The sequence below is a fragment of the Ovis aries genome, chromosome 15 (assembly GCF_016772045.2).
Source record: "Ovis aries strain OAR_USU_Benz2616 breed Rambouillet chromosome 15, ARS-UI_Ramb_v3.0, whole genome shotgun sequence".
NCBI classification, from domain to species: domain Eukaryota; kingdom Metazoa; phylum Chordata; class Mammalia; order Artiodactyla; family Bovidae; genus Ovis; species Ovis aries.
In genome coordinates, this window is record NC_056068.1 from 47758331 (window position 1) to 47770060 (window position 11730).

An 11730-nucleotide genomic window follows, 5' to 3' on the forward strand; every position below is an offset into this window, starting at 1 on the left:
ATGTTGGGCCTCAACGGCACCCCCTTCCAGCCAGCCACACTCCAGCTAACAGGCATCCCTGGGATGCAGACAGGTCAAGCCTGGGTTGCTCTGGTTTTCTGCACCCTCTACCTGCTTTCCATCATAGGCAACCTCACCATCCTTGTTTTGGTGATTCGAGAGCCTGCTCTACACCAGCCCATGTACTACTTCCTCTCTATGCTCTCCCTTAATGATCTGGGAGTGTCCTTTTCTACACTTCCCACCGTGCTCGCTACCTTCTGCTTCAACGATCGTCATGTTGACTTTGATGCCTGCTTGGCTCAGATGTTCTTCATTCATACTTTCTCTTTCATGGAATCAGGCATACTGCTGGCCATGAGCTTTGATCGTTTTGTGGCTATTTGTGACCCACTACGCTATGCAGCTGTGCTCACCAACAACCGCATCTTGGCTATGGGCCTAGGCATCCTTGCCAAAAGTTTCACCACTCTCTTTCCTTTCCCCTTTCTGGTGAAATGACTGCCCTTCTGCAAAGGCAATGTTTTACATCACTCATACTGCCTCCATCCAGATCTCATGAAAGTGGCATGTGGAGATATCCATGTTAATGACATCTATGGGCTCTTTGTGGTTATTTTTACCTATGGCATAGACTCAACTTTTATCCTGCTTTCGTATACATTGATCCTGAGAGCCGTGCTGGCAATTGCATCCCGGGAGCAGCGGTTCAAAGCTCTCAACACCTGCATGTCCCACGTCTGTGCAGTACTGGCTTTTTATGTGCCTATAATCACTGTCTCCATGATCCACCGCTTCTGGAAAAGTGCCCCACTTGTTGTTCATGTCATGATGTCCAATGTCTACCTGTTTATACCCCCCATGCTCAACCCCATCATCTACAGTGTGAAGACAAAGGAGATACGCAGAGGGATCCGTCAAGTCTTCTGTAAGTCTTGGGCCTGAGGAATGCTGCAGACCCTGAGAGAACCATTTTGGAGGAAGGACTGGGACTTTTTCTGACTTTAGGAATGTTAAAACAAGGAAAAGGACCAGGATCTTGATAGCGGTGAATATGGAACTAATAAAAGAACACCGGACTCAGTAAAATGACATGTATTGAACACTTACTCTATGAAAAACTTTGTGCTAGTTGCTAGCAATGTTATAATGATGAATAAGACATATTCTTAAGAGATAGATTTATCAAGGAAAAACCATAAAAATAAAGATGCCCTGAAATATATTTGACATATGTGAAAATATTAGAAGCTCTACAGTGCACTTACCCTTGAACACAATTCTACTACTACCAAGAGTGAGGAAATGATACACTGAAGGCAGAATTCAGTGGAAGTTTGGTGCTTCTTTGGGTGGAAAAGGGCACTTTCCATGTGGTACTAGTAATAAAGAACCTGCCCACCAATGAGGGAGATTTGGGTTTGATCTCTAGGTTAGGAAGATCTCCTGGAGGAGGGCATGACAATCCACTCCAGTATTCTTGTCTGGAGAACCCCATAGACAGAGAAGCCTGGTGGGCTACAGTGCATAGGGTCACACATATTTGAACACGACTGAAACAATTTAGCATGCATGGGGAGAAAGGGCCCATTGGTTTGTGGAAATAAAAAATTTTTTTCTATGTTTGTGAGGTAGACTATGAAGGAAAAGAAGGGCTATGGTAGTTGGTCAGGGTGGCAGAAAGACAGGAAAGTAATGATCTTGGCATAACAAACTGCTTGAGAAAAAAATATTTAGGCAAGCACATTTAGACCTTGTACTCCAAATGTGGTCCAGTGAACAAGAGAATTGTTATATCTGGTGGTTTGTTAATGAAACAGAATCTTAGACCCTGAACAAGACCTACTGAATTCAAATTTCTTTTAATAAGACCTTGGAGTGATTAAAGGTTGAGAGGCATATTGTTTCTCTTTTTCAACCCCTCTAAGGTTATGGGTATCTAATGTGCAACAAAAATAACAAAGATCATGAATAATAAGAGTCTGAAAAACTAGTTCTCAAAGTGTCATTCCCAGACTAGTGTCATCAGCATTGTTTGGGAAATTGTTAGGCATACGAATTCTCAGGCCTTTCCTCAGATATCCTGATCAGAAACTCTTAGGTGGTGAGGTCCAGCAATATGTATTTTTAATAAGTCCTCCAAGCAAATCTGATATATATTACAGGTTGAAAACATTTAAACTAGACTATTGGTCTAGACTATTTGGGAAAATTGCAAACAGCTTTGTTTAGACAAAGGGGAGGTTTCACACTAAGAAGCTCTGGAAACAAGATCGATCCTGAGAGACTGCCTAAGATTGTGTGTGTGCGCTCAGTCGAACTGGACTCTTTGTGACCCCATGGGCTGTAGCCTCTCCAGGCAAGAATAATGAAGTGTATGACCATTTCCTGCTCCAGGGATCTTCCAGACCCAGGGATCGAGCCTGTGTCTCTTGCATCTCCTGCATCAGCAGGTGGATTCTTTATCAATGTGCCACCTGGGAAGCCTAAGCTTGCAGGTGATTTTTAAAGCTGGAAGAAATTGAGTGCCTGACAACTACGTGTAAAGCGTTGGTGGTAAAGGGATACACCGAGTTATAGCCTCTTATCTCCACAAAGTGGTTCACATGGAACACAGAAATGACTTAAATGGGCTGAACAATCTCCAGCCTCTTCACTAGCACTCAGGCTCATCACTAGATTCCTTTCTTTTCTCCAAATTTCCACCTGCTAAGATCTCAACTAACCTGAAATCCTAAATTCAGGTAAAATCCAACTGGAAGGCTACCCTCTAAGTAAATACAATATAGAAGGGAAAATAATTCGTTGGGTGTTACACTGAGATACAGAATCTTGCAAGAGTTCTTGGGGTGAGATTTCCATGCATACAAGTCTCCTGATCAAGACCACTTCTGAGACTTTTTTGTTTTCTACAAACTCCATTAATTTCCTTCTGAAGTGTGTATTCCTTTTCTAAAATGAGGAATTCTTAATGTGATTGTATTCTTCTGCACCAAACGTGTACCTGCATTGTGCCTATCTTTTCTTTGCTCCATTGAAAAAAATTTTTGACTTAAACACCACAAGACAAATTTATTTCCCTATTTAAGCTCTGTGGGGCAAAATGTTTCATAATTTTTCCATAAATGAAAGTGAAAGTGATAGTCACTCAGTCAAGTCCAACTCTATGGGACCCCATGGACTGTAGCCCACCAAGCTTCTCTGCCCATGGGATTCTAAAGGCAAGAATACTGGAGTGGATTGCTATGCCCTCCTGCAGGGGATCTTCCCAACCCAGGGGTCAAACCTGTGTTTCCTGTATTGCAGGCAGACTCTTAACCATCTGAGCCACCAGGGAAGCCCTAACTTGCAATAGATCCCAGTTGTTGGGATTTGCACAAACATTATATTTGGCATTATCACTCTTGCAATGAACAAATACTATTTTCCCTGACTTCTTTTCTCATAAAATAGTGGCAGACACTAAGTCTTGAAAGAAGACTTTTCAAAAGTTGAAAAAGAGTTAGTGAAATGATAGTCAAACCTAAAATCTTACACCTAGCGCAGTGTTTGTTATGCCCAATGCATGTGAATTAAATCAATAACCAAATGACTAATTAAACAAATGAAAGACTATATCAAAGATGATGCTTATTTCCAATTATGCTGCCTCTAACGACATAGTTAAGAGACACTTCCCTTTGGGTCTTCTTAAAGCCTAGATTCTCCTCACGAGGAACTTATTATGCTCAACCTGAGGCACCATTGTAGGTCTCTCTCTTCTCCATAATTCTATGACCTCATTCACAAGACTGTTTTCTGCATTCTCTTTAATTATATCTTCTCATTCCTAACCCATTAATTTTTACCTAGTGGATTCTACAGTGATGGAAAGCAGAAAGAGTTTTCAAACTGCCTCTCTAAGATACATCAAAGTTCCACATGGAGAAGGAAAAATTTCTTCTATGTCCATATTTTGTTTCCATCCCCTAACCATCCCACGACTCGATAGAAAAAATAGAGAGGGTCTCCCACCATTCCTTCCCTCAGTACACCTTTACTCTGTCTGAAACTGAAACAAGGAGGAGGTAGAATGAAATATTTAATGGGAAGATCAGTTCTTTGGAAAAATAAACTATTTGGAGTATCTGAAATTAGAACCTTTAGCAGAACTTCTAATGAGTATAATTACCCTACCACATGTAGTACAATCACATTTTTAAAGATCACTTTCTTCTTTTTATTTGAATCCTTTATAGACAGGGTCTTTTTTTTTTTTTTTAATAGATCAGGTACCAGTTTGAAGGAATACCAGTTTGAAGTTTCATGAAATTATGGAGCTCAAACTCATGTCTATGTGACTTTGAACTCAGTGGTCTTTCTGTGGGGACGTCTCTCCTGGAGGAGATCTCAGTCTTGTAGAAGTTGGTAGAGGGTTGGATTGGAGGTGATGGGAGTGGGAATGAGCAGGAAACACCAGTTATAAGTGGATGGAGGTAGCCATGGTCATATGATCTGTTGGTTAAATCTTGGGAATAGCTCTGCACTTCAAGGTCTATTTTCTTGGCTCTGAGTTCTGGAGTTTGCCCATTGGGTCTATGCTTTAAATAGGTGTTCTCAGTCCTGTCCAGTTCTTTGTGGCCACATGAACTGTAGCCCACTAGGTTTCTCTGTCCATGGAATTTTCCAGGCAAGAATAGTGTAGCAGGTTTCCGTTTCCTTTTCCAGGGGAGCTTTCTAACCCAGGGATCGAACCCATGTCTCTTACGTCTCCTGAATTGTCAGGCAGGTTCTTTAGCGCTAGTACCACTTGGGAAGCCCCCAAAGTGAAAGTGTTACATGCTCAGTCCATGGGGACTCTTTGAGGCCCCATAGACTGCAGTCCACCAAGCTCCTCTGTCCATGGAATTCTCCAAGGCAAGCATGCTGGAGTGGATTGTCTTTCCCTTCTCCAGGGAGTCTTTACAACCCGGGGATTGAACCCAAGTCTTGCACATTGCAGGCAGATTCTTTACTCTCTGAGACACCATGTAGCTTCCCTGAAGGCTCAACAGTAAAGAATCTACCTGCAGTGCAGGAGACATCACTTCGACCCCTTGTTTGGTAAGATCACCTGGAGAAGGAAATGGCAACCCACTCCAGTGTTCTTGTCTGAAAAATCCTGTGAACAGAGGAGTCTGGGTGCACTATAGTCCAAAGGGTCACAGTCAGACATGACTGAACACACACACAACAATTATATACTATTTAGGACTTCCCTGGTGGTTTAGAGGGTAAAGCTTTAGGTTCTGCCTAAAACATGGATTTTTAAGCCCCCAAACTGGGGATTTTAACTCTGAGTTCTGTGCTGAGAATTCTGATTTTGAGAGTGGGTAATTGGAATAGGAAGAATGTTGCTATGGAGCTTGGAGGAAAATTCTCCTCTTCATAGCAAGGATGCAGTTGGAATTTTATTTTCTCTTTGGAGAGAGGGCAGCGTCTCCAGGGATAGTTTTTGTTTTCCCTCCTTCTGTTCCCAAGTGACATCTAATCCTCCTTTTCTTCCCCCTTTACCAACACAGTATCACACTCAGGCAAACCAGGACCCCAGAGGCTTTGGTGCCTAGGAACTCGTATTCAGAGACATAAAGTCTACCTCTCTGAGGCTAGTACCTGCTTGAGGTTCATTCTGGAAACACTGTGAGCTCAGGTTCTTTGTCTTTCAAGCCAACTCTCCCTTCGCTGAGCTCTTTCAGGTGAGTCTGAAATCTATTTGTATGAGCACAAAAAGTGTATTTCAGTCTATAATTCTCTCTGTGCCCCTGTGTGGTTCCCTCAGCCTCTCTCAAGTCTCTGTGTCTTTGAGTGAATTTCTGTCCATGCTTGTGTATTTGCTATCATTTGTTTGGCTTATGATGGAAGGGTTTAAAACAAATAAAAATAAAATTACCTTTTGTCGGATTCTTTTGTTGGATCAATTGAGATGATCTTGGTTACTTTCCTTCATTCTATTAAGACGACATTTCAGATTGATTGAGTTTTGTCTGTTGACCCATTCTCAAATTCCAAGAGTGGATCCCACTTGGTCATAATGTATAACCCTTTCAATGGAAAAAAAAAAATTAAAAAAAATTCCAAAATCTTAGTTTCATGTATATTTTCTTAAAAAAGAGAGAAGAAAAAAAGAGTAATATACTTTCCAGCACCAGGTGTCCTCCAGGACAGCACTTTTAGATAAGGCTACAGAAACTGCTCTATCAGTGAAGGACACATGGCAATCCCATGACAGGGGCTGAGAGTTTGCCTCTGTTCTATTCCACACAGAACCGAAGTCATGATATTGTCAGCATCACAGACCAGGAGAGATTTTGACCTCCTGGAACATCAGGCCCAAGGGCAGAAGGAGACTTGAAAGTGCCTTTAATCCCAGTTCAGCAGCTGCTGGAATTCTAGCCCCAGCATTTCTATCAATGGTTACACAATTGTGGCAATTGTTGCTTGAACATGCTCACTGATAAAAACTTATTGTCTCATCTTGTAAGCTTTGACTCAGAAAAATCTTCCGTACCTGGTCGCTAAATTGTCATCTTCATCTCTATCTGTCACTCACTACCTCTTATACCCATCCCCGACCATCTCTGCTGCAGTCTCTTCTTCTCAGAAAAAAAAAAAAAAAAAGCATCACTGGTTCCTTCAATGCTCTTTATATGACTTGGTCCCCTCTATCTCTGTGTGTGTCCCGTTGGTTTAACTTTGATCTAGAGAATAGAACCGAGAACTGAATGTACTTCAGTTATGACCCTGAACAATGTGCTCATCATGCTTTTATTAATTCATGAATTATTGAGCATGTCTTTGTGTTAGAAACATGAAGCAGTGGGAGGCAAGAATGAATCAGACACAAGCTTACCTAAGATTCCAAGGGAGAGCAGAGGTGTAAAGGCACGTCTCATAAAATAAAAAAGTATGTATAAAATATTTTAAAGTCATAGATGAGGCTATTATTTCCACTTAAGTAGTAATAGGAAAAGCTGCAGAAAAAATAAAGGTGTTGACTATGAATGGCAGTGAGAGTTCAAAAACAAGGAAGAGGAGGATAAAGCAAGTAAATCTCCTAGTCTGCTTAGGAGGCAGGAAAAATAAATCTATCTGCCATTCTCTACTTTGCTCTGCCTGTGAAGGTAAAGATGACCAACTTCCCAATATCTCTACCTTCTTCTTACTTCAATTCAGTTCAGTTGCTCAGTCATGTCTGACTCTTTGCGACTCCATGAATTACAGCATGCCAGGCCTTCCTGTCCAAATACCAACAAATTGATATTTGTTGTAATGACATGTGGCCAGACTTTGGAGACTTAACATTAAAAAAAAAAACACAGAGGGTAAACTATCTTATAATTTTTTAAACATAGGTTGCATGTTTAAATGATTACATTTTAGATATATTGGGTTAAATGATGCATACTTTGAAAATACTTTAACTTATTTCTGTTTACTTTTTTAATATAGCTACTAGAAAACTGTAACTAACATATGCTTGTCTTGTGGATCTACTGGGCAGAACTAGGTTTGAAGCTAAATTGCGTAAATTATATAAGTAGAGCGATACATTTCAATTAGCAATCAGCATTTCTTTGTTTAATGAATCGCATAGGTTCAGGTTCAAGAAATTTCCAACATGAATGGTAGAGAAAACGTCTTATGTTTAGATAACTTTACATACATTTATATGTATATAATACATTATACATATTTTTCTAATATTTATTTCTTTCACCTACAAATTGTGAAACATGATCAGCTTTATTATGGAGACAGATATTCCTCTATATTTTAAACAATTTAAGCATGTATAAAGGAAGAGCATATTAGAAAGGGAAAATACATGCTTAAATTGTATTTAATTGAAGTAGGTTGCCATTTTCTTCTCTTGGGGAATCTTCTCAAACCAGGAGTAGAACCACACTTCCTGCATTGGCAGGTGGACTCTTTACTACTGAGCTACCAGGGAAGCCCCTGCAATAACTTAGCTGGCTTTTAATACCCATGATGATGCTACCTTTTTCTGCCAATTTACAGGTTAAAAGTTGTTATTGGAGCTTTTAGTTTTGCAAATATTACCTGGTATTTAATACACAATACAGATACTATACTCACTTAAAGTATTTATATACATATATTTATATATTTACTGAAAATAGTCAAGCCATGACAAAAACCTAGCTTCTAAGATGAGAGGCAAAAGAAATACAAATAGATAATAAGTTTTAAAAATCCATAGTCACAATAACACAATGACAGAATATGCTCATATTGACATAAATGTTATGTAAAATGTTTTAATATTTTATAAATAAATTCAGAAGGGTTGTACAAGTATTCAAACTTGCTTAGTATTGTTTGTAAGACAAGTTAGTTTGGTATTTTTACAAAAAAGTTTAAATCTCTTATTTTTCTGATGTTATTTCAGCATGGAAAATAGTGAAAGAATAACTTTAATTTATACAAGTTTTCAGTTAATTTTCTCACTGGAAATCTGACAAATTTTAGCTTCAATATTTCCTGTACAGATTTTTTCAGATAAATTAAAATTATTTCCAAAAATATTGAATTGTATGTGATATATGCAATTGTTGCTACTAGCTTGTCATTTCTTCTTGGTCCTCCCAGTTAAGAGAGCAAGAAAATATATGTCTGTATACTGACCTATTTATATACAAATATTTATAAATATGTTTTACTTAATCATCTGTATCTACGTTAAGCGAAACACGACTTCATACTGATGTCTCCAACTCCAGTCCATGGATCATTCATGTTGCTCCCCTTGCTTTTCCATAACATCCCAGCCAAGTAGGGAGAAACTTGGTTCCCAGGTGGCATTAGTGGTAAAGAATCCAACTGCAGGAGACATAAAATATGCTGGTTTGATCCCTGGGTGAAGCATTTACTATATTTCATTTTGCCTTTAGTACAGATCCCACCCAATTCCAAAGGTCAGCATCATTTCCCTCCATCTTTTCCAGTGCAGTTGCTTCATATATTCATTACAGAACTACATTTTAGCATATTGTGTCTTCCATCCTGAGTAATTTTAAAAATATATATATAATAAATATATATAAATGATATACATTAATGATCACTCTGTGCTGCTGTAAATTTCTGAGTTTTAGCAAATGCCTAATGTCATCTGTGTACCGTCACAGTATTACAGAATGATTCTACAGTCTACAAAACCCTCTGCGCTTCACTAATTTCATACTCCACTTCCTTAATTCTTAGTTACCACCAATAAGTTTACTCTCTATGAAGTTTTGCCTTTTTCAGAGTTTTGTCTGTATGAAATCATAAATTGTTTTAAAGACCTGTGAGACTACCTTCCTTCATTTAGCAATGAACATTTAGGATTCATCCATGTCTTTATGTATCTTGATAATTCTCAGCAGCTGCTATAAAGACGTTATGCAGAGGCTTGGCTGATGCTTTCTGTCAAACATTCTTTGTCTTTAATTGCTTAGCTTGTATTTTGCAGTCATTCATTGGTCTCTGACCCCTGGAGAAGGAAATGGCAACCCAATCCAGTGTGCTTGTCTGGGGAATCCCATGGAGAGGGAAGGCTGGCAGGCCACAGCCTACGGGGTCACAAGAGTAGGGCACTACTTAGTGACTAAACTACCACCGCTGGTCATTGAGCAACTTATTTTGCCCCCAAATCCCCCTTCATGTTTCTAAGCTCTAGTCCCTTTATAACCTAAATATTAATATTTTTTCTCCTATAGCTGACCTTTATTTCACAGTTTCAGAAATACAGTCTATAGGTCTTTGGTTGTATTAGTTTGCTAGGATGGCCATAAAATGGGTGGCTTAAACAATAGAAATTTACTTTCTTCAAATTTTGGAGGCCTCTAGCAATTTCTCACATTTCTGGTTTCTTTGGAGCCTCTTCCCTGGCTTGCAGGTGGCTGTCTTCTCCCAGTGTCATCATTCTGGTCTTCCTTCTGTGCTTGTGTCCTAATAGTCTCTTCATATAGGGACATGAGTCACACGGGATTAGAGTCCACCCTAAGGACCTCATTTTAACTCAATTATGTCTCTAAAGTCCCTACCTCCAAATGCAGTCTCATGCTAAGATACTGGGGTTAGATTTTCAAAATGGGCATTTGTGGGGAATTCAGCCCAAGTCACTGGTAGGTCGAATTGTCCTGAAGCTAATTTTGTTCTGTCTCCTCTACCTTCAGAAACCCCTTTTTGTCCTGGGATGTGTTTAGAGGGCAATTGGGAGCAGCTGCGTATGTGGATGATTCCCACTCGGCCACCCTAATTCCTGTTCCCACAATGGCTGCAAACATAAATGTCCTCATAGATGTTCTTATCCATAATCTGGAGTGCAAATTGTGGAGTGAAGGAGAAAATAATTCACATAAACTGAGCACCTATGAGGCTATTAGTAATGCAAGACTGTATTTTTTACATGGACTTCCCAGGTGGTGCTAGTAGTAAAGAACCCACCTGCTAATGCAGGAGACAGAAGAGATGTGGGTTTGATCCCTGGGTCAGGAAGACCCCCTGAAGGAGGGCACGGCAACCCATTCCAGTATTGTTGCTTGGAGAATCACATAAACAGAGGAGTCTGGCTGGACCACCAAAGAAATTCCATGGCTGCCCTTCAAACTGATATTTCTGAGAGAGGCTACCTGGTTTCCATAAGATAATTTTTTATGATTATTAAAGCCACATCTATTTTGTTTGTTCGTTTTGGCTGTGCAGGGTCTTCACTGCATCACACAGACCCTTCTAGTTGTGGTGCAAGGGCTTAGTTGCCCTGCAGCTGGTGGTATCCTTGTTCCCTGACCAGGGATGAATCTGTGCCCCCTGCATTAGAAGGCAGATTCTTTACTAGGGACCACCAGGGAAGTCCAAAACCCACATCCTTTCTATCATAATATTTTCTAGTACAAAGTCCAGAATGCCAAAGGGAAACTGCCTCTAAGAATTTAAACCACATTAAGAACATTAAGGTTAAACAAAAAGAAGCCTATCACAGTGAGAAAAATAAATTTATATTCCCACAAATGTTACCTGCAGACATACTTGAAGTTTTGATACTAAATACTAAGACCCTCTAGCAATGCAGGAGAGTTAGTCCAATGCTGGGGGCTCTAACTATACCAACCTCCATCTTTAGGCTCTTTGCTCATTGTGTGTGTGCTTAAATCATGCTGAGTATAGATTAGGTAATCTCAGTTGAATAGCTGAGAAATATCTTGATCAATATCCATACAGCCTGGATCAATATCCAAACAACTTGATCAATATCCATCTTCCCTCAAATATTTACTATTCTTTTGCAAGAGAAACTCAGAGCACACCTATCCATTATATGAACCAGAAAAGTGGAGTTTACTTGGAGTAAGTGGAGCTGCCTAGGAGAATATGTGGTGGGGGCAACAACAAAGGTTTTCATTCACATTTACTTAACCAAGCCCACTGGAGAGAACAATATTCAGAAAGGAAGAAAAAATTTAAACAGACCTTTACTCAGTCAATGACACTTATTTCATTGGCAGATAAATGTGCTAGAATCAGATCAAATTGGATACACAACTCTTTTGGATAGAATGTTTGCTGCTAGTTTTTCCCAGAACAAAAATCTCATTAAATGCAAGATCATGTGGGATTTTTTTTACACTGTCCATTTAAAAAATTTGACTATACTCTCCCTGTAGACCTATGACTGCAATTTCTGTGTAATTAAGAGCATTCAGTCCT

The 11730-nt window shown here is 39.6% G+C and overlaps 1 protein-coding gene across 1 annotated transcript; it reads left to right on the forward strand.

Annotated features, from left to right (window-relative positions):
- On the forward strand, nucleotides 1-945 carry LOC101103669 (olfactory receptor 51I1). The gene is given in 1 exon segment (XM_015100791.3): nucleotides 1-945. A coding segment is annotated over 1 exon segment (945 nt).
- Nucleotides 946-11730: the final 10785 nt, after the last annotated feature.